Source organism: Lonchura striata, chromosome Z (assembly GCF_046129695.1).
Source record: "Lonchura striata isolate bLonStr1 chromosome Z, bLonStr1.mat, whole genome shotgun sequence".
NCBI classification, from domain to species: Eukaryota; Metazoa; Chordata; class Aves; order Passeriformes; family Estrildidae; genus Lonchura; species Lonchura striata.
In genome coordinates this window covers 3,235,819-3,259,047 of record NC_134642.1, presented here as the reverse complement: position 1 = coordinate 3,259,047, position 23,229 = coordinate 3,235,819, and the positions used below count along the sequence as shown (strand labels likewise).

Sequence of the window (23,229 nt, the reverse complement as noted above, 5' to 3'; positions counted from 1 at the left end):
CTGTGTTGTTTTCAATGAGCCAGCCCAATCCCTCCGCTTACTGAGCAGCACTGAGTGCCACAAGGTGGTATCTTTCTTGCTCAGCACTTTTTCACTTCCTATCAGGATCCCCCTCTGTGTTCATCCTGCATCTATTTATAACAAATGCTTTCCTATAGGCCTGCTGTGCCAAATACCAAAAATTGCTCCCACTCACTGCAAGGCAGAAATTCTATTCCTGTGTAATTTATTCTGTCTTTACATTTCTAACCTGGAATACAGTGCAGATTAAAACCATTTGCAACCTTTCATTATTTTCAGATATGTGTATGGTGCAGCACTCTTCTCCTACACAAATTAGCTGGCATCACCAATAAGTAAGTGCATGTAATGGGGGCACAGAAGCTGATGTTTTTGAGAGACATACATAAAATCTGTTTTCTTGCATTTTGTGAACTGACTTGCATCTTTGTGAAGTCATATCAACGGAAAATATACCCTGGTGATTAGAGACCTGCAATCTATTTTGGTACATGTCAGGAGAAGTGCAGGACGGGTAACCTACATGCACAGTGAAAGTCAAAATTGTAGCTCATCCTCACGAATAAATCCTATTTTCAGGCATGTGCCCTTATTGCATAAAACTTGGTACTGGTTCAGGCTGTAATAATCAGTGTTCGATCAAGTATATATCCTTCCTGGGATAGCCTTCTTGATCATTTGTTATCAGTAAAAATATTGGTATCTTCTTCAATACCTGCCACTTTATTATTTTTAATCCTTTCCAACTAGATTGTGGATGCTGCCTGCTGACACATGTATTTTCTTCTTCAGGACTGTAAGTTTCCACATGAGAGTTGGGCCTTTTCTCAAATCCATAGCTGGGAGCTGTGCCCTATGCTCACCTGGGTGTCTACACTAAAATCATGCCAAAATGAACGGCTGACCAAGATGAGTTTCTCTGTGGGAGCTTCTCTGTTTGACATCTCCCTCACTGAGCACACCTGGTTGACCCCAAACTCCATTATGTGGATCATATGTGCAGAGGCACTTTCCATGACTGCTTAGCCACAATCCTCAGTTTGGTCAGTGCTATACAGGTAAGACCTCTCACACAGCATGAACATGAATATAAAGGTAAGAGTGATCATATGCACGTACTTCCTTTTGGTAATCTTGTAATAACAGGATGCCAAGAGAAGTTGTGGGTGTTCCATCATTAGAAGTGTTCAAAGTCAGGTTGGAAGGGTCTTGAAGCAATCTGATCTAGTAGAGGGCAGAGATGTTGAAAATAGACGATCTTTGAAGTACCCTTCAAATCCAAAACATGCTGATTCTCAGGATTGAGGAAGGATTCCCAATACTGATGATTCAAGCGCCCCCTGACCCCCATCAGATCAAAGACATCTTCCTCAGAACATCAAGGCACAATGAAAGAGGAAGCATCACAAAACAGGATAGGAAAACAGATACTAGAATGAGTGTTATAACCTAAGGTTATCTTAGCTACCCACCCCCAAGGTACAACCCCCACTCACTGAGTACAATGTATGACTAAAGCCACTCAAGCTCCACTTAAACATAAAGCAGTTTAATTTTTTTTTTTTTTTTAATACAGAAATGTTGAGGGGAAGATTCCATCATAACTTCTGGGATCTGTTGATATGCTGGACCTGTCTTCTCTCCCCCACAGGACCACCTATCAGGTAAGAAAAATACTCTGTGCCTGCTGAATTATTATCTCGAGAGAGAGGTTAGAGCTTGTTAGTGTATTGTTTTGAATTGGTATATTACTTTTAATATACTTTCACAGTCATATTTTCACTTGTTACAATTTTATTAATAAAGAGTTACTCTAGTCAAGATTGCAAATTCACCCTCTTCACATCTCAGTGATTGGGATTTAACTCTGAGCTTCAATTCACTCTTCTGTGAAAAACAGTAAATATCTTTACACCCTCCGGAAAACACCTTACTGTCTGGCAGTTCTAAAGAAGCAGGATCCATTATTAATACCAAAAAGTGTTCCAGTGCATGCAGAAGGGATTAGGAGGGTACCACCTCTGTGGCTGACAACTGTAAGAAATCTATCTGCTTTCTAAACAAATGGTTCATTTTGCTGCTGCTTATCAAATGAGCAGAAAATCAGCGGCTACTCAGCCCCAGGAGGACGGACAGCCTTCAGACATTGTAATTACAGGCTATCATAAGCTCCCCAAAAATGCAAATGAAAATATAAGTGTCTCTGTGAGCTAATGAGCCCTAAGCTTCAATTCCAGCTAGCAGCTGCTTATCACAATTTAAAATCTGCTATGCAAAAGAACCCAGAATCACAGCTGCATCTGAAGCAATACTGGATGACAGAAACACAGAGAACTGATGCAAATAAAGATGGGACATGACCTAGAAGCATGGCTGGAAAAGAATGTGACTTCACACTCTTCAAATGGGCCAAACACCAAATGTTCAAAATGGTGAACAAAGTTTTCTGCTGCCAAGAATAAATGCCAGTGGCTGCATGAAACAAGGCCTAAGAACTGTCTTATAAAGAGAGTTAGCAACTGATGACTGTAGCCTGGATCTCCTTAGAAGCCACAAAATATCATAGCCCTCACTGATGTTCTGGACAGCTGTCAATAGCTCTGCACACATTTTCAGTTTTCTGTCATGCAGAGATCAGAGTCTAAGCCAAGACAACAAGGAAGGAGCAAGTATAAAGGCTCAACAACTTTTAGTTTCCTCACAATGTACATAAAACAACTGAGCCCAAACCTAGTAAAGGAGTAACACATACACTTAATTTTATCTCAAGCTTTTTACTTTACTGACCATTATTTATAGCTTTTCAATATTAAAGACACAAGTATTTAGCTGGGATCAGAGCAATCCCACTGATCTACATCTTCCTATGCTAAACATCCCAATTTTTTAGCTGTAGACAAAGACAAGTTTTAACATTGGATGAAGCTTTATACGGTTAATGCAAGAATCAATGCAACTGTTTAAAAGCTGATGATTTTTCTCACCCCTTTTAAGTTTGTGGCAAGGTGAACAGATAGTGACTTAAAGAGAGATTGAGAGATGGAGGGAGATGGAGAATGTGTTTTTAAGCACTATTTTTATGCACTTTTTTAAAACACGATTTTTGCTTAGATATTAAAACAAAGTCCCAGTTTCAAACATAATGAAAGAGAGAGAAAACCAGAAAACCAGAACAGAGAAACATTTGAATGCTCTTGAGGTAAACTTTTTTGTTGAGTGTCATGCCTCAAATGTAAATGGGACAATCTGATTAATCCTTGAATCACTTCCATTCTGTTTCTTCCTTTCGCAAACAACACCAGTTATAAAATTTAAAAATAACAGACCAGGTTATCTTGTTTTGTGAACTCAGTACACTGTTTTCCAGTGCGGAAAGAACTCTTCTCACCACCATGCATGCAACCTACACAAAAGGCCACTACACTGGCCACAATCACTAGTAGATCACACTTCCTCCTAATAGCTGGGATGAAAAAATGATTAAATGTCAGTGCTGCTAGAATAAATTTCAAACATGGTCCTAAATAAGCACACCTGAAGAGCACAATGGGTTTTTCTCCTTACAGAATAGAGGACAGAATTAAGAAGCACCATCTGCCTCTTCAGGTGGGAAACTTGAAGTGTTTTTTGACCGGTAGGTATGTCCAAAATTCATGTGTCACTTGTAAGTTTATGCAAGTTATTCCTGTTCAAGAGAAGTGCAAATGTCATGGACAGTCAGAAAGAAGGGCAGTGGATTTTATTCACAGCAGCTTCAGGCAATTACTCAAGGGACCTACTCCCAGCATATGCCACTGTACTGTTTTTTCAACTCCTGTAAATCCTCTTCTTGTGAACATGGCAATCTCAGCTATTCCCCCCATAGCCTCACCTCTCATCTTAACTATATTGGCCCTCTTTTAAGACCAGTCTCCTGTTGATTCTGACAGCCACAGCACATAAAAATGGCTCATGCCAGTTATGTCTTCCTTTCAATCAGAATACAAAAGCAACATCCCTGAAATACTTACCACCATGCAAACTGCCTCTCGCATTCTGAATTAAGGGTCAGATGCTTCCTGCTCTGATATGAACACAGCACTCCTTTGAGAGGACCCCCATTCTCATAGAAGGCTTTAGTTTGTTCCAAAAGAGACTAATATCCATCAAACCACAAAGCAGATTGAGGAGTTCATGGAGAGAGGCAATAGCACACTGCTAATAAGCAATAACTTGTTCTTTGCACTTACCCAACACTTTAGAAGAATACTTAATCCAATACTTTAGAAGACATAACACCGATAACAACTTGGTTATTGGTGTTATGTTTTCTTTCAATCACAAAACACATAGACGCTTTTCCAGCATTCCTATCTAAAACCTAGAAGATGAGGGACATGTCTCAGTTCAAGGATACCAACAGCTCTGAGGCATATAATATGACCTGTCAGACACCATATTCTGCTGCCAGGATATGTCCTCACACTACTCTAAACCTTCCTTGGCTCCACAGTACCTCTCCTAATTCCACTGCCCTACCAAACTTTCACAGGAGCAAGCACAGAAATAAAAAAGAGCACACCATCACAATGAACCAATAAAGTTGACTGCTGTTTAGATTTGAAAGCAACTACAGACCTTCTTCTTTTTGCAAACATTCCACACCAAGGTAAATTGAGTCTGTAGCTGTGACCTTCTGCCAGGAGGACAATCCTGATAGGAGATGGTTCTCAGCTATTGTGGATATCCAGCAGCTATGGTCAAAAAACACTGCTGATGTTCTCTCCTATCATCTTAAGGGAAGCCATTGCCTCTCACAGGTTCCATAAAAGGTCAGTAAATATTGTTTCTTTGAGGGAACTTCAAGATTTCCCAGTTAACAGTAGCCATCAGTATGTTTGTAGAAGCTACCACAAAAAGGCTTTTGGAAAACATTTATTTTGTTCTGTCAAGTATGGAAGCTGATGCACAATTGATTTGCTGTCAGGTTGGAAGAATGTGCTGCTGGTAGAATATTCTGCAAGGTCTAGCCTTCATTTTAATTAATAGTTTGAATGACAACACGGACATTTATCCCATTGTAAAGTGCAAACAAGGTGATGTAAGAAAGCAACAGATGCAAGGCTTGTTAGGAGACAGAATACTTTCCATTACCAGGAAAAAAACAGAGCAGCTTTCAAGCACAATGGCCTTTCCACAGTTCATTATCTGGATGGAGGCAAGCAAAAAGGGGCTGCCACACAGAGCAAAATTAGCATTTTAAGTCTCCTCAAATAATGGAATGAAACAGACAAAGTGCAAAACCAACAGTGTCTACCAAAAGGGGAATATTCAAGTGCACAAGTATATGAACACTTCCTGCAATGACCTCACTGGCAGTTTTGCTGAAAAGGTGAGGACAGATGTCTAAATTACTGTCACAGCTAAGGCATGGAATACATGAGATTACATTCTGCCCTGCCCTTACAATTATTACAAGATAATGAGAGGAAGATCAGTGCAGTATGCCAGGAAATAGCTATACCGGAGTTTAAAGAGAAAAGCTACTAAATACAGATCTTCCTCATCCTGACATAGTGTGGGTATATCAGGTAGAAAATCCTCGCACTCTTCTGAGAAATGTTTCAATGACCTTATAACCTTCACCCTGTTCTTTTTATTAGTGGCCAGAATATATGCCAATGCTGTATTTTATCCTTCTCTAGCAAAAAAATACCACCTTTTAATCACTTCATTATCACTTTTTTGGGCCAAATAGGAACACGTGCTTACTTACAGGAAGAAACTGTAAATGTTCCTCAGAGATCTGCTTGGGGAAGACACAGTTTTTACATTTTACATAATGTAAATACTAGTCTCTAGTGAAAATGATACATGTTACTTTCTGATATCAAACTGGTCTATCCATTTGAGTTCTGTAATGAGCTTGGTCAAGATCTTCAGCTGGAATATTACAGAGACAAGTTAATCAAAATGAAGTTGAGATAACAAATAGCTTTTCATGACAAATACATCCTTTCACCAAAATGAGCTCAAGTCTCTGCATCCTTTGATATTGTGTGTCTATCTGGTATGAATACAGCCACGTATCTGTGCTTATGCTTAGCAGCATAGATCACACTGCTGTAGAACCATTTTTTTCAGACAGACCATGGCAGCTGAGCCCAGCCTACTTCAGTGCCACGACACTGAGCTGGAACACTAAAGGCCTTGACCCAAAAAGCAGTGATAGCACCACTGCCAGTCCAGCTGATTTCCTCTCACAAATCTCAGAAGAAACTGATGTTGGGTTGATGCACACATTCTGCCCTCTGGTATAAACCAAATCTCATAACCTAGAGGCCTGTTGACAATACACTGGCAGCCTTGAAAACATGTATAACAATTGACTGCCATCCAAGACCAAAGGTCAACAACATGTCGGGAATGAGAGCTAAAGAAATAGCTCTGCTTCTGACAGTGGGCTGAGACGATGGTGGGCAGACAGAAGAAAGATTTTGGATCACACCTTCTATTCCTCAATTTCCTTCAGAGGCCCAGAATATTCTGGAAAAAAGACAGGACTTCCCATATCACCTGTGAAAAGTTATCCTATGGGCCAGAAAATAAGAGAAAAATCCGTAGATAATCTGTCTCATTTACCATACTGGCACAGACTCGTGACCAGAGTCAGCTAAAGTCAGCCAGGTTTCTCAGTAGCTGATTACATGCATTTTGCTCTCTATCCTTAAGCAGCAAGGCTGCAAGGTCAGGCAAGCTTCTCCAAAGAGCTGACAAACTGTGACAGTACTCTTCTTTCATCTCACTATCCCAGGTGCTCTGCTTGTTTTGTTTTTGAGGACACGGAACTGTATTTAAATGAGAAGCAAAAACTCCCAACAAATCCTGTTCTGCCCAACACAACTAATTTCTTCTTTTTTAGAGGGCAATTACTGCCAGTTTTAATAAATGTCTTAATGAAGCCCGATTCATGAGCTGACTCCCTTATAGGGGCTTTGTAGTTAAAGAGACTGGGAATAGGAACCTTGTTAAAATAAAGCTCTACTGAGCATTTTGTATTTCAAGACAGTTACCTCTTATGACTTTCTCAATTTCGTTCTCTAATTAAAAGGTTAGCAAACATGAACAGGGAGTATTTTACAGAACATAGGGAACCTTGGGTCTCTCCACTCGAGCCCTGAACTGAATTTAACTACTCAGAGACTGTCAGTGATATAACCACGGCACATTAACCCTTATACATATGCTCCACTGCCAGTTGCAACAGCCCTTTCAGCAGCACCATGTGAATATTAGCCCTGTAATCCAGATGGTAAGGGATGCAAATTCATGGCTATCATTTCTCTGTCTTTGTCCCCACTGCTGGGCTCAGCAAACACCTGGCTCTAAATAGCAGCAAGGATCAGAATCTGGACACATGCTTGCAGGAAAAATGTTGGAGCAGTCCAAAAAAGGGTTTATTGGTGGGTAAGTGGAGAGCTGAGCCCTCAAACAAGAATTATTGTTTCACATCCCTCCTTCCATCATTGTGATGGTCCTGACAGATCACTGGTAAGAATAACCCCCAGAATTTCTATATAAACACAGACAGAAGCTCTAGCTGTAACAAATAGCATTAGCAAAATGTCAGCAGATTCATGCTGTTACCACCCACCAGCTGCACCATTAAAGGGTGTCTGCTCCTAAGGAGTGCATGGGAGAGGGATGCCCAACATTGCCATGGAGGTAGACAAGGGTGATTTACAGCTCTGTGCAGGGCAATGTCATGGACGTGAATCACCCAGTGCCTTCAGAGAGAAGCTAGATTGGAGCTTGTGCGGTGAGGAAAACAGGAAAGAAAGAATTATCAGGTCTAAGGCCTGCCCATCTTTCTTATATGGAATATGTAAAGCATTCTTGATCCTTGATTCTTTACTCATCTTTGGCATGACTAAAGAAACAAATCCCTTCTGTGCCTTCTCAGGACACTACAGCAGTCCTGAAGTAGCTGAGACAAGTGATGCCAATTAGATTCTCCTGTTAGGCACCACATTTTAGATGAGGATAGTCTGATCCTGGTGGATATATCTCAAGAGACAGTTCCTAAGCTCTTCTGTTAAGTGGTTGTAGTGCTATCTTAGCACAAAAATAAATCAAAGAGATAACATTCTGACATGAAGGCTCTTGGCATGAGGGAAAAAAGGCAACTGAAAGACAAGCCAAGGTCCATGTCTGTGCCTGTCAGCTATTGAAAGAAAATTAGCTATTATAGTCACTAAAAGCATAGGTAAGAAGAGGCACAGAAAAGAATATGAAATCATGTGTGTGTCTCAGATACTTTTAAATTTTGACTGGCACTCAGGCCATTTGAAATTAAGTGTGGCCTTCCCCATGGTGTCAGCGATCTTTAAGCCCAGGCCTTCTAGAACCTTCAGGGTCTTCAAATTACATGACTGTCTATTATATTCTATCTCTGATTAATCCTTCTCAACAGGCAAAAAATTCCCTACAAAGATGAATAGCACTTCACTCTTATATAACATCTGAAGATGGAGCAATGTGATCTTTCTCTTTTGCTCTAAGTGAGCTGTACTTGGAGCAGTTCTGGCCCTTGTCATAACCAATTAACTGAGTCATCAGCCTTGTACACTGTCTCCCAGAATATCTGCATGCTGCTTCCTTACCAGACCGTTCCTTCCTGATAGGGAAGTTCAGTACAAATGAAATCCTCAGCAAGGAGGCTTTCCAAAAGTTCTTGTCCATCAAGTTCTTCTCTGATTACTGAGAAAGTTGTTATGGTCCAAGATATGAAAGGCAGATTTTGCTGTAGATGGACACTTCTTTCCTGTTTTGCTGAAGCCAAATGGGGATCCAGGCAGGTAAGGAGAGCAGCCACCTCACACTGCAGAGAACAGACTTTCCAGCTATGAGATAGCTTTCAAAAACTGAAGTGGCAATTGAGCAGCAAGACACTGCAGCTTATATTGTGTAATAGCATTTTCAGATGCCTTGACATGAAGAAATATATTTACAGAATCAGCTTTCCCCACTGCCAGAGACAGAAGTCAGAGCAGAATTCCCATTGCTTTTTTTCACCTGGTCAAGTCATCATGCTTGCATGTGCCATAACACAGGAACAAGCCATGCTCAGCATCCAGCCCAAAGAGACAGAGGTGCTCTCCTCCTGGCTCTTGGGGTCCCTGCATGAATCTGATGCTGGGTTCCAACCACAGCTTAATCCCTGCTGCAGATATCTCCTCAGACATATTTGCCTAGAAATGTAATAAATTCTATGTGTCTTCAGGCTCTTCTTGAATTCTTTCACTCTCTAAATTTCATGGGGAGAAGAGTTTTACTTTCCAGGTTGTCCTGCACAGAACAGATTTGCTTTTGGTTTGTTCCTGGGCAGTGAGGGGAGAGATGAGGAAATTTACATAACACTAAGACAATGCCATTTTTCATTAACTATAGTGTTTTTTAGCATGGACCACATGCTACCTAGCTGGCATTAACTAAAAGGGTAATTTTATTACCAAAGACTGTAGGATGAGAGCTCCTCCTACCTGCATGATTTATTTACTCTCCTAATGCCTCTAATGATTTTTCAGAGAATTTGCACTACATAAAAGTTATAAATAATGCACAAGTGTCAATGTGTTTCATGTATTCCCCTCAAACAAAGTATGAACCATGCTGACCTTGGATTTGCTGACTTTGGACTTCTTTTGGATTTAAAGCTTATTTCAAATCTTTCATAATTTAGACTATGATTTTTTTTTATTGCCATTAAATGCACACCTTTTCATTGAATCTCTTTCTGCATTCCATACAGCCAGCCAAGGCTACTGTAAAGTATCTGTCACCCAAAAGCTACTAAGCCAAATGTTTGCCACTTAATCCTAATCATAATTCACAGCTAACCAGTAAGGCAAAAAAATAAATTACTTTATCAGCTCCACTCTCTTTATATCTGCTTTATTCCCAACTGTAACATAACCAGCTATAATTGAGTTGCTGTTTAATCAACTAAGTGGGCCACCCTGTGAGGAAAAATGGAAGAAAAAAAAAAAAAAAAAGTGGGGGGGGGGGGGGGGGAAAGAAGAGAGAATCTAGGTCACTCTGTTCTGAAGACAGCAAAATAGATAATTGCTTCACTCCACAGCACCCATGCTGTACTTGAGGTATGTTTGAGATCTTATGTAACTAATATTATCCCTAGATTAGCCAGACCATCCCTAACAATGTGCCATAAATACCTCTTCCATGCACATGAAGGTGATGGACCTGGAAAACAAGGAATATCTCAAGCCATGAGATTTTGAGGGGAATTTTGTGAGTTTTTAAGAGAAAGAAAACCCCTTTGATTATTTTATTCTCATTTGCAAGAAATTAATAAAAATACTGGTCTTCAGCTGCTGTAGATTGACAGATCTCTGTCAAGGAAGACAGATGAAATTTCTAAATTACATTATGCTGTGTCAAAGAAGTGCCTGTGAGTGCCTAGGATGTTGTTGTGCAGAATTGAGTGCTGAGTTTCCCTGGTCACTCAGAGATCATCCCTGTTGGGCTACATTAGTTCTACTCTCTTTTAGTTAGGACTGATTTTTTGAGCACATAAAAATGACCCAGTATAGAAGGATCTTGTACAGCACAAAGTAAAATGTACACTTAAGTGATCCCTAAATAAAAAATAGACAAATAACTACGTAAAAACCAATAATAAGACAGGATGCCTATAACAGAGAGAAAAAATGAACAGGTGTTATTAACTCAGGGCAGCCAGTTCACAATAGTCATCTGGAGTAAAAACAGGATTGAAACTGACACACTCTACATTTAAACCAGGGAGAAGATTCACTATGTGAAGGAAAGTCAAAACTTTGCACTTTGACGTCACTTTCCTGTGTGGAAACAGAACATTCCTGTTTGTGGTAGTGGCTGAGAGGATTCATTTTAACTCCCTATTTTAAGCAACTGTTATTGCATCTGCCAGCATAGCAGGAGCACATGCAAGTGTTTTGGAGGAGAGGTGCTGAGTACCAGGCAGAAGGAGTACCACCTGAAAATTCTACCAGATGACATTCAAAACACAAAACCAGAACTCCCAGTCAAGCACCTCAGCCATGAGGCAAGTCAAGGAGACTTGGCTGAAAAGTTATCAGCCATGGGGAAGGAGTCTCACAAGGCTACAAGAGACATTTAAGCCCAAGAGATTCAGTCCTGCATATAAAACATGAGTCTTTCTCTGAGTGCTGGGCACCCTCTGAAATCACTGCCTAGATAAGAGTAACTTATGCTCTAAGTCATGCTGTAATGTGAGCCTGAATCTAGAATACTGAGATGGCAGAGAGCAGTGCACACACTACAGAGGGTATCTGAGTCTAACGATCAGGAAAATAGTAAACATTGGTACTGAGGAAGATGGAACATCTTATTTTCAGACAACTGTTCAAAACCAGGGAAAGATCATAAAGAAAAAAACCAGGGAAAGATCATAAAGAAACACCTAGTCCTTAAATTATTTTTATCTCAACTGAAGTATAAAACAAAAAAAGTACCACATGCATTGAAAACAGCTGTTTCCCTGTAAATGGCAAGTAGAAGTCACCACGGAGCAAATTTTAAGCTATTCTTATTATACAAAACTCAAAATTCTCACCTGGGCTGAAACACCACAGCTGGAAAGATATCCAGTATAGCCATCTGTTCTAGAAATTCATTTGTAAATCCACCAAGTCCTTTGAAATAAAATTATTTTCAAAAAGCTGATTTCAAACCATCCATGAGCATGGACGTAATATAGATGACAAACCTTTCTGTCATACAAATACAAAGGGGCTAAAATATTTTCAGAAAAAGGAAAATTTACCACAGCTCTGTAACTTACATAGAGGAGCACAATGCTGGTTCCCACTAAGCTAGGTTTGCATTCTAGCATCATTAGATGTTATTACATATTGGTATAAAAATCAAATTTAGTGTAAAAACAAAACCACTTTATAGGGAAATTCTGTTATTATGGACAAAGTTACAAATAAGACTCAAAGACAGGAACTCTCTATTGAGGTACTCGGGACCAATAATTATTTCCTGCCTCACTGGCCCTACCTCTCTGAGCATGCACAATTATTTCAAATGCACCCAAGACTCAGTTTCCATTTATTCCTGCTTGCTGCAGCAGCAGGACTCCCCAGAGACAGCACCTCTCTTCTCTTCCACAAGTCAAGTGACAATAATTACTGACTCGAGGATGCTCATGGCCAATTTATTCACATTATCCTTTTACCAATATTGTCTCTCACATTAAGTAGTTCTTCCTTCACTGCAGTGTTCACCTCTCTCATGTATTTAGAGAGAGCAGTGGTGTCCCTGCTTAACCTTTTTCCTCAGCATTTTAATCTATCTCAGTGTAATTATAAATTTCCTTTCATGCACCTTTTAATCTTGTCATTTTGCAGCCTGGGTGACATGGAACAGAAACTTCTGATATTTAAAGGAAAATACAGAGGAGAAAGTTGCAATTGTCAAGTTTTTTAAGTATACAGAATTCAAACAAACAAAAACACAAATCAAAATTTTAAACTACTCATCTGTTTCTCATGAAATCAAGATTTTTTCTAAATATCCTTCCAATCATTTTTATTCCCAGTTAGAACTGTGTAGAGAAGGATCAATATATATAGGCAAAATCTCTAAGTGCTTCCTCCTTCTCTTCAGTTTTTTTTACTTACTTGTATTCTGTTTGGTTTTTGTTTTTTTAATTTAGAAAAAAAATAAATCTGAAGGAAACTGCGAAGAGAAATATAATTCACAAAGAACAAAACATTTCACTCAGACTCAAGGAAGAGCAGTATGCATAAACTTCAACATAAAGTAAATAACTGCCAAAGTTAAAAAAATACATTGGTTTGGACATGATATCTTAGTCTCATGTAGTCTTTCAAGTCTGCAGTATGTCTTCTTTTCTTGATTGCTGAGAAAATAAAACAAATTTAGGTATTTAAAAGCTTTTTATTAAAAATATAAACCAACACAGCCTTAGTAAAACCTTTCCAAAGTCCTCTTGCAAATTAAGATTCTGATTAATATATGCATTTTCAAAGAATTCAAGAGACAGACACACTTAGGACAAGCACTGGAACAGAGACCAGGCAGTCCCACACAGTTCCTGCCCCCTCAGGTGTTGCACAGAAAGTTTCACTTTTTACTCCATAACACCATGGCAGTGAAGTAGAAACAGCAAGAAATTTTCATTGCTAATATCAAGTCAAGGACAAATTTTCAAGTCCATTAAGACCAGAAGTTCAGCTCTGTCTAGCACTAAGAAGCAGAAGGAGTGATAGAAGAATTATTCGTCAACATAGGCATTGACACACATTTCTTTCCCATCCTTCTTCCTATAATTGTTCTTTGCTCTAATTCTCCCAGGAGACTGAAGTTATCAAAACAGTTCCATCATTCCCCACTTGGATTGGATTTTTTTTTTGTTTATTTCTTCCCTTATTTTCCATGGAAGGTAATTCACAGCCATTGGAATCCCAAATTTATGTTGATATTGCTGTATGTTTGACATTCTTTCAAGGTCAGTGTCACTGCAAATAAGCCACGAGACTCAAATCATGATGCAAAAATGTAAGCAGCGACTAAGCAGATTCATTCTTGTAGGCAATGACAAATTCAAATAGCAAAAATATGCACAAAGCTAGCAGATTAAATTTGTTGTTTGTATTAATGCCCTTCTGCAGTGACAGCATCCACCCAACTAAAAAACCTGCTCATTTAAACATACAGGAGAGGGGGAAACAAAAAAATAATCCTCAAATTGCACAGGGTGGTTGACAATTTGTCTGCAGCAGAGAGACACAATTTGTTTGAAGTATTTTTTCCTAATATGCACTGTGATTTGTAGCAATGGTAGATCACTAGTAGCCTTTGCCATGTCTGCAATTGCAGCTGTTACCTTTAGCAAACCACATGAGCATCTGTTCAACGATCAGCTGAAGCTTTCAGCCTTCTCAGCAATGTTCTGCATCCTGAGACACATACTCCAGACCCAAAAACTAACCTGAGAGAAACACAACTGACTACTCCAAGCCCTCACAATCAGACTGCACATGAGAAAGTATGACGGCAACCAGCAAAGTGCTCAAAGCAGCAAGTTAGCAGATGTTTAAGGTGCTGTGTTACCTTGATCAAGCACTTGATTTCAGCACATGGAATGAATATACAAAGGCAATGCAGAGGTGCAGCCTCACCTCAAAGAAGAGCATCCAAAGCTAAGGCAGAGTACTTTCTGCCCCACCACTGAAAGAGGAGCAGAGACAGAGGATTTGGAAGAGCCTTCAGCATGCTGCTGAGGGTCTTTAAAGTTGTTGGAAGTGGGCATATCAATTCTGCAGCTTTGAGGGACTAACATATCAGTTACCACTTCGTGAACTATATCTTCTCACAAATGGCCTGAAAAACAATGAATTGTCACCCTAGGTAACTAACACTAGAGCTTGTATTTGTGTCTGAGTCTCAGCATCAGTGTTCCCTCTTGTCTGAATCACATAAAGTTCAGAGAAGGGACATTGGCCATCAAACAAAAGAACATGCCTTTTTCATGTAGCCCTCTGACATAAGACAAGCCAACAGCAAAACACTGGAGATCTCTCCCTTTCTTTCTGCCAGCCTTCCCTGCTTATTGCTCTTCCAGTCTTCCTCAACAATTTGGCAGATTTCAAACACTGCTGGAGGACTTCTCATCTCCATTCAACTGCCAGATGGAATTTCCCGTGATACCATCTTGCTAGGGTGGATTTTTGTGCTGCTGGCTTTGGGGGTGCCCCGGGATGAAAGAGACATTCCCATTTCTGCTGGGGCAGGATGCCTGTCTTCCCTTAGTGGAGAGAGTTTGCAGAACTTTTGGAGCCCCTGCAGTGCTGACAAATACAGACCAGTCTTGACTTAAGTCAGCAAGACTTCTAAACCCAGGTAGCCTTCATAGATTTTATTTCACAGCTTTATGAATTCAATCTTCTAGTCAGAGAAGAAAGCCCTCCTATGTACATCAGCCTTTGTGTACATCAGTTTTTCCTAATGTCTGTGCTTTTGCCAGCACATGAGCTAGCGTGTAGGTCTCCATGGCTAACAGCTGAACTACAGCCTCAACTTCCCTCTCCTTAAGAGCCAACACGAAGACAAGCCAGCAGCTTACATTTCACCAGGAAGGTCTCAATAACTGTAATACATCATCCATTAGGCTCCTGCCCAGCTCCAAATCCGCTGCTGCAGATAGCATTTCCTATGCAACATAGGCTAAAATTTCAGCACTGACAAATCCTATTTGCGCCAAAACCATGCAGCTGGCAAGAAACCACCACTTTGCCTCTATCATGAAAGGGTTAAAAAAAATACAAGTCAGAAAGATGAAGGTGTACAGCAACAGATATTAAAATCAAAAGCATGTAGAACTTCCTTCAAAGTGGACAGAAGAACCAAGGAGAAGAATTCTTTTTTCTGCCATGAACCAATCCTAGACAGACTACTTAACATATGTGAAATTTTGTTCTTTCTCCCTCTCTGAGAGAGAAAACTTCCTGGTTATCCATGTCACTCCACTCCAAGCAGGCTTTTTTATTTTTTTTCCCCAAGATGGCCTGCAGCAGAAATCTTAGTTAAGCACTTTGTGGCCTACCTCTACAATCAGCTGAAGGTTGCACATTTCCTCCAAGGATACTTCAATAAGCACACTGCTCACAGTGCTTGCTTGTAAGTAAGACAAACATAAGTAAGATTCCAGCAGACACAAAGGAAGGATTTGTGTGATTCTAACAGCAACAGGCAAAACAGAGGCAAGCAAATATAAAAGGAAGCTTTCTCCAGAAAGGCACAGGAAAAACTGACCTGGTCAGCTTTTAATCTCCTGGTTTGGATCATGGATGCAATAAATCAGCTGACCACCACTGTAGTTGTTTCTCTGGCATCATCTCAACAGCAACCATTTGCTTCCTTGGAAGATATCTTGCAACTTAATCAAATTTCTCAAAGTAAATCTCTTTGCCACCAGTTTACATTAGGGGAAAAAATGGTTTTAATACCATTCCCTGTAAAAAATGTATGCAATAAATACACCAGCTACCCCAGGTTCCTGCCTCCCGTCACTGGATCCCAAGAAGAAGGGATCAACAACTCCTTCTCCACTTATTCTCTTCAAAAAGCTGTAGAGAGCAATGACCCCTCTGCCTCCTTTTCTCCAAAACAGAAAAAAACAGGTCCTTAGCCACCCCTCAGAAGACATTAATTCCAGCCCTTTCACCAGCTTTTTTGCCCTCCTCTGGATGCATTCAATGCCCTTAAAAATATTTTTAATTTGTGGGGCCCAGAATTATACACAAATCAGGTGGAAGTTATGTGAGAATGAAAGTGAATGGCCTCCCAACACCTATCACATGCTACAGTGGTCTTGAGATCTCATGCCTCCCGCCAGATTCTCCAGTCTTTGTGATTTGGATGCAGCTGACTGCAAAATGAAAGACCTCATGTTTTAAATGTTTCAAGGATTACAGACAAAATAGATGCCATAAGTCAATACCAGCACTATTTGTTAGCATTAGGACTTGCAGTTTTGCATTACAGTTTCTGTCCTGTTCCAGAACTCCACCCATTAACAAAAGCAGTGGAGCACAGCCTAGCTGATGAATGAGGTCCCAGTGCAGCACAGAGGCTCAGCAGAGAACTGGGAATGTGAGAAACAAGAGTGTGAGTTGGAGAAGACAGAAACCCCAGTGTTTGTTTGACAATGTGTTCCACCTTGAACAGATCTGTATTGCCTTTGACTGCACTCAACCTTGCTAACTTCTTCAGGAGAAATAAAGGACTAAATCCTCACTTCACAAGCCACTAAAGTCAGGCAAATGCAGCAGTAGAATATACAGAAGGTCACTGCTAAGATGTTAAACCCTAGTGTGGTTTTCATTCAGGCTTATCTGGCATTCACACACCCTCACATCTTCCCTAATGTTAGCTTAGCACAGGAGCTGCTCTTTCAGATCTTAAGTCACACAGTGACTTAAATCCCATTATTTTTATGAGGGCTTGGATCTGTCTGTCTTCAAGAACAAGGGGACTCCCTCTGGACTGTGTTTTGTGATATACCCAGCTGAAACAAAGTTCTGGTAAGGGACGTGAAGTAGGGAGTGCAGCCCTACCTGTTAGAGATGATAATCCAGTTGCATTTGTCTTGTGCCTGTTAATATTTTAAGAATCCTCCTGAACCAAAACAAGTGTCCACAGATTCTTGACAGAAGAAGCAGATGTGAAGCAGAAGTCCCCACTCTAAACTGCTGCCAATAAATCAGCAAATCATGCCTGTATTATCTATAATAGTGAATCCAGAAACTCAGATGTACCCTTCCTCCTAGTGCAGTTGCACTGCACTATGAATTCAAGGGGTGCTGGAAGTATGAGGAAATTTAGACAGTACTATTCATACACACATGTGAAAGGATTTGTATAATTTATCCACAGGCTGGCATTAAAAAAATACAATATTTAAGGCAGACATTCTAATCTTTTACCATCCACTTCTTGCCATTTGTCCCATTCGTGGCAATAGTAGTAGTACTTTAAATGGGCTCTATGCAGCATCATATTTAGAGCCACTTTGTGTTCTGTATACCAAAATTTCAGAATATTCTGGTCTGCAGAATGTTAGTCTCTGCAGTAGGAAATCTCTCTCTTCAAACACATCACAATCCAACATTCCTCAATTTCCATAGGTTTCCCCTTTTCTTTTTCATAAGAAAATATCTCAGGCCTTGGTCCTCAAATCACCCAGTAACAGAATGACACCCAGGAGAGCTTCATGAAGTTCACTGTCTTCTATTTTAAACCAGTTTCCCTACTTGTCCAAGCCAGCAGTGACAGAGAAGTGATGCAGTGTAGTACAACATGAGACTCAGGTGTTCATGCACAATTTACTTTCACACGAACTTAGCAAGAAATAAGCAATGCACAGTGAAAAGCATTACAGCTAAACTCCTTCAGGACCCATCCCAGATCCTCCAGTTCCTGCTCTCTCCTGGGAAATCATACACATTGGTCATGATAACATTAGCCCAGCTCTGACCTGACTTGGCAAAAAGCACTTCTAATGTAAAACATAGTCATTAAATGACTCTGATTGTCTTCATTTAAAGAACTGTCACAGGAGCAGCAAAGTGATAAATCACCCTGGCTACACACCTCTGACAATGTCTGTGAGGTAGCAGGGTCAGAGGTGCAAAACATCCCCTTGCTGTTACTTCTGTGGAAGAAGAAGCAGCAATTTTAAGCCTTTGCCCTCTTGATACTTTATTCTTGTTTTACACAGCTAATAAGCATCATTACTTCTCCACAACTTTTGTGACTGTCAGGCAATAAATAGTGTGACTTCCATATAGGGTGTTGAAAGGTCTGAGAAGCACCAAAAAAAAAAAAAAAAAGCTACAGAAGGAAATGAGCCAAATAACCTACTATTTTGTACTGTTTTTCCTGTACTACAGTCCCCACTGCTAATGAAAGGGTCAAGGATTTTGCCACGAAGAGGCCATGGATTTAAAAAGACACATTTCAAGCTCATCAACCTTCAGGCAGAAACTCTGCTGTCAACACAGCAGCAAAATCCCTGTGCTGGCACAGCAGAGGATGACCTTCCACTGCACAGAAAGACTTCTGCACACCCTCTTTAACAACGAGCCAGGGAAAAGACACATTCTACCTCAACAATACCTGTCAAACTGATTTCACAAACGCAAAATACCCTCATCAAACTTTCAAACAAAGCAACTTGTCACCACATAACTGCCTTTCCTTGGCTGCTAACTTGCTAACTTAGCTCACCTACCTTTCAAAACAACTCATTGCCTTCTTCCCCTATGGGCAAAACTCCAAGGAAAAGCAAATGTGATCATTCTGTGCCATTATAGGCAAGGCTAATGTCTTCAAAGTTTTCTTCAAAGGCAATGGCAAAACTCCCACAGAAGCATAAGGTTAGTTCTACTGTTAATTAGCAGAGAGTGAGACCTCAATAAGGTGGTAGGAGGTAGGAGAATGATATTTTTCTATCAGTACCTTATTTGACCACTCCCTATGACAAAACCTGGCTCCTAACTCCTCCACTGCTTCAGAGACCTGCATAGTCCTGTACAGCAGGGAAAGATCAAAAGCAACCACCTGCAAATAGTTTTCAAATCCAGGCTCTTAGTTATAATAAGATCTGGCCTAAGCTTAAATTTAGGGCTGTAGGCTGGGAAGAAAAAATATATTACGAAAATGACATACCCCTTATGCTCTGTCAAGGACATCCAACTGGCCCTCAGCCCTTGTGAATTTTCACCATCTGACATAGCTGAAGGGTTAAGCTACCTTAGCTGTAGGTATTTGGCAAGCAGAATCTATAGCAAGTCTGATTTTTTGTAAATTAGAGGAGACCTTAATGACAAAACTGCAGTATTTTTTTCTTTCTTCCAGGAATCCATAAGAGCTTATGAGAATAGTATAAGAACTTCTGCACAATTTAAAAAATCCTATCAAGCAGAATAATGAATTTAGATGTGTTCTGGGAAAAACCATATTAAACTAAAATCAAAGAGCCATGAAATCCACCCAAGGACCTCCCAAAAAGTGAGGATAATAAAAATAGTCACTAGCAGATCAGACCACGTGCCCTACCCAAAGCAAGCCTATTGACTAGAGGTTTGGTGGTCTGCTCAGTTTGACCATCCTTGTGGACACAATTCACAGATTAGTCTGAGTTGGAAGGGACCCAGAAGGATCACTGAGTCCAGCTCTTAAGTAAATCTCCCTTTGGATATCAGAACTGGCAGAAATAAAGGGTTCTGGACCCAAAACTAAGGAAGCAAACTATATCCTTTAGTCCTTGGTTTGCTGTGCCAGTCTGGCCAGCCTGGATGATTTGCATCAGCTTGGGCTTTAACTCCAGGGAGAAACCAGTGTCCAAAACCACTTTACTTTCCATATTAGATTTGCAATGGGAGATCTTGTTTTATCTTGTTGAAACTATTTGTAATTTAAAAATAGGACTCTGCTTAATGAATTAGCATTTCCTGGATTTTACCACTCTGCAGAGACTTCTCCTTTATTGAGTAAGTGGGTAAGTTCCAGACACATTAAGTCATCTGGCAGAAGAGCTGGTGCCCTGGACAGCATCTTGACTGACATCAGAAGCTCAGACTTCACAAAAAGATGCTTTTTGAATTTACCTTCTCAGAAAGTCCTATTACCATACAAATCCTGACCTTGGCATGCAACATCTTGTCAGAATGAAGGAGGTCTGCCCAGGGTGAATGTTGTTAAGCACGGGCAGACACTGCTTCCAACTCATGTTAAGTCACAAAGCTGCAGAAAAAAGCAGCCATGGTAGATGTTATTCCTTTGCTGCAGCCCTCCTCCCCCCACCTTTAGCTGCAGTCTGTGAGCATTTATGTCCCTTCACTGGATTTATGGATCTCCAGCTGTAGTTGCTGTATCTCCAGTTTGCAGGTACATTAGTTCAATTCTGTGCAAGCAACCTTGCACTACAGCAAACAGTGCAAAGTCTGCACATCTTAACACTAATTCTCCTTCAAAACAGGCACTGAAGAGTGAAATGAAGCACAGTGCTGCTGCCACACAAACCGCTACCTTCTCACGCAGATGTCCTCATACCTCACTGTTTCATGCAAAACAAATTCATCCCTTTCTTCTCCAGTTTTATCTCCCTATTCAAAATACCCCAACTAAAACTTTGGTTGCTTCCTCTGTTCTAAACTGTGAAAATTTTGCTCCTCTGGTGAAAAACACCCACCACTTTCAGAGATGAAAACATTATTTCCACACCATGGGATAGAGTCCTGCAGTAAATGTTGAAGTTGTATATGACATCAATATCACCACACATTAAACATTTACACAGCCCCATGATTCTACAGTTTCTTCAAAGCAAAAATAATGAAAAATGCACACAAGAAATAGAGTACAAAAGAGAATTATCAGCTTCCTCTGAGGCAAATATTTCAGTTCCCAACAGCATCCAGCATCACCTCAGGGATGCTCAGACCAAATGTCCAGGTCAAGCAGTCTAGAAAGTAACTGTGGCAGAAAAAAGGAACCTCATTCCCAAATATTTATTCAGTGTTTTCAATTTTGCCTACACGCATCCCTAACTTTTGTATTTCACACCGTTAGGTTAAAATAATTCCTCATACACGTAAACTAATATACAGAAACCCACAGAAGATTTGCCTTAAATCCAGGTAAAGTGTGTAGGAATAATTTATTATCATTTCCATCCTTATTGTGGCAGTGTCCTTACCAAAAACAACTATCAAAATATCAGAGACAGAAATTTCTGCACTGGGCATTTTTTGTTCAGGATTTGGCTGGTCTTTGGGCCAAAGATGAAAGAAGGTTTACACACATAGACAAAATGTCACTCTTTCTTTGGGCTTACTCTGCCTAAACCAGTCTTTGTCCTTTATAATATCTGCCTCAGTGTCATGGCATGAAGCAAATCAAGGCTTGCGCTGCACAGCAGGATGTGCATCCAGGTGGTGAGGTGCCAATTAGGCATGACCCAGGGCCCGCACACCCTGTGTGGGAGGTCTCTTCTCTGACATGGGGCTTTGGTCTCTGCTTGTTGCTGCCCTCTCCTGCTCAGATTCTCCAAATACTCCACTCCGGGATCATTAATCAGTGACAGGCATGCTCTTCCAAGTCCTCAATAAGCTATTCCAGGTGCAGTCCCTACTATAGTAGACCATCTCCTCTCTTTCTGAGTGGAAAGGGGAGGGGTAGGAGGGATTCAAGGCCCCTTGTTTGCCAATCACACTTACCTCCTAGAGCTTGTTTCATAACAAAATCCATGATTTGTCACTTGGGGTCCTGCCCACCTTCACACCTCACATGCACAGAGACTGGAAATCCTTGGAAGGCAGCCTGCAAAGAGGCACAATTAAAACAGGAATAGTGTCTCTATAATGCCTGATATTCCTCAGCTCTCTTCCCACAGTCTTCCTCCCTTTGTCTGAGTGCAAACAAGTTTCCAGCCCTCCATCCTTTCAGACCCTGCTTTGCACGGGCACCCCAAGGAGCAGAGCTGCATGTCAGCGGCTGGGAGGACTCAGGGGTACACGACGGCTCCCCCAGCCTGGGCAAGCGCCCGGGAGGAGTGCGGAGGAGCAATGCGGTCCCCCTTCATGGCTTTTTTCCTTGCAGACGGGCAGGAAGGAGTTAAACCTTTGAACTTTCCCGTTTTCCCCGCCTAGCTTCTCGCCCTCTCGGTTTGCTCCGAGGTGGCAGGTCCGCCCGGGACCGCCGAGGGGGCATTTGAAGGTGAAGCGCCCTGCAAGTGCCCGGGAGAACAAGCGGGGGATGCTGGGCGATCGGGATGCGGATGCAGTCCGGCTAGCGGGATGGAAAGTCCCCCTTCGGAAAGCCCCCAGCGCAACGCCGGCGAGGGCTGCACCTCCTCAGGGTGAGCCGGGACGGCTCAAGGTTGAGACCAGCCTCAGGTGCTGCACAGCTCCTTCATCCCACCCCCCGCCCGAGTTCAGCATCGGCTCACAGACACCTGGAGGGACAAGAGCTGTCCCCGTCTCCGTGCGCCCGCACCCCGCCTCTCCTCCCTGCCCTTCCCGGCTCGGCACGGCCCGCCCGCCCCGGCGCCGGTACCTCGCTCGGCGTGCTGAGACGGGCCGGGCCGGGCCGGGCAGGGGCTGCGGCAGGTGCCGGGGCTGCCTCTCCTCTCCCTCCTCTCCCCCGGGCTCCGCCGGCGCCCGTGTGCCCGAGGCTCGCCGGGGAAGTTGCGGGCGCGGAGTGGGGGAGAAGGAATGAGTCCACAGCTTCTCCCTACTTTTTTTCCCCCGCGCCCCTCTTTTTATCACAGCATTTCCGGACCATCCCACCGACACGGTCCCTCCTTCCTCCTCCCCTCGTTGCGGGCGTTGGACTCTCTCCCTCCCCCTGCCTCCGGCTCCCCCGCCCCTTCCCTGCGCCGCCCTCGCCCCTCGGTGCCGAGGATGCCGGCAGCGCTCCCCGACCCGCGGAGGGGTGCGAGTGTCTGCGAGTTGTCCCCCGCCCCATCCCTGCTGTCCCCGGCAGCCAGGTGTCCTTGTGCTGTGCCGTGGGGGGAAGGAGGGGCCGCTGTCAGCCCGCTGTAGCATTTTGCAATTGGTTTCCTTGCCTCTCCTCGGGAGTCAGTGTCTGTGTGTGCCAGGGGAAATCTCT

General features: G+C 41.9%; 1 protein-coding gene across 1 annotated transcript in view; it reads right to left on the bottom strand.

Moving 5' to 3' along the window:
* Positions 1–22,931, bottom strand: part of CPLX1 (complexin 1) — a 107,074-nt gene extending 84,143 nt beyond the window's left edge. The window contains exons 1-2 of the mRNA XM_021533876.3: positions 22,675–22,931; positions 21,837–21,939 (exon numbers count right to left, since the gene is read on the bottom strand). Coding sequence (XP_021389551.1) covers positions 21,837–21,867 — 31 coding nt within the window. The 5' untranslated portion in view covers positions 21,868–21,939; positions 22,675–22,931. The remainder of the gene's footprint in view (positions 1–21,836; positions 21,940–22,674) is intronic.
* Between the last annotated feature and the right edge of the window lie 298 nt (positions 22,932–23,229).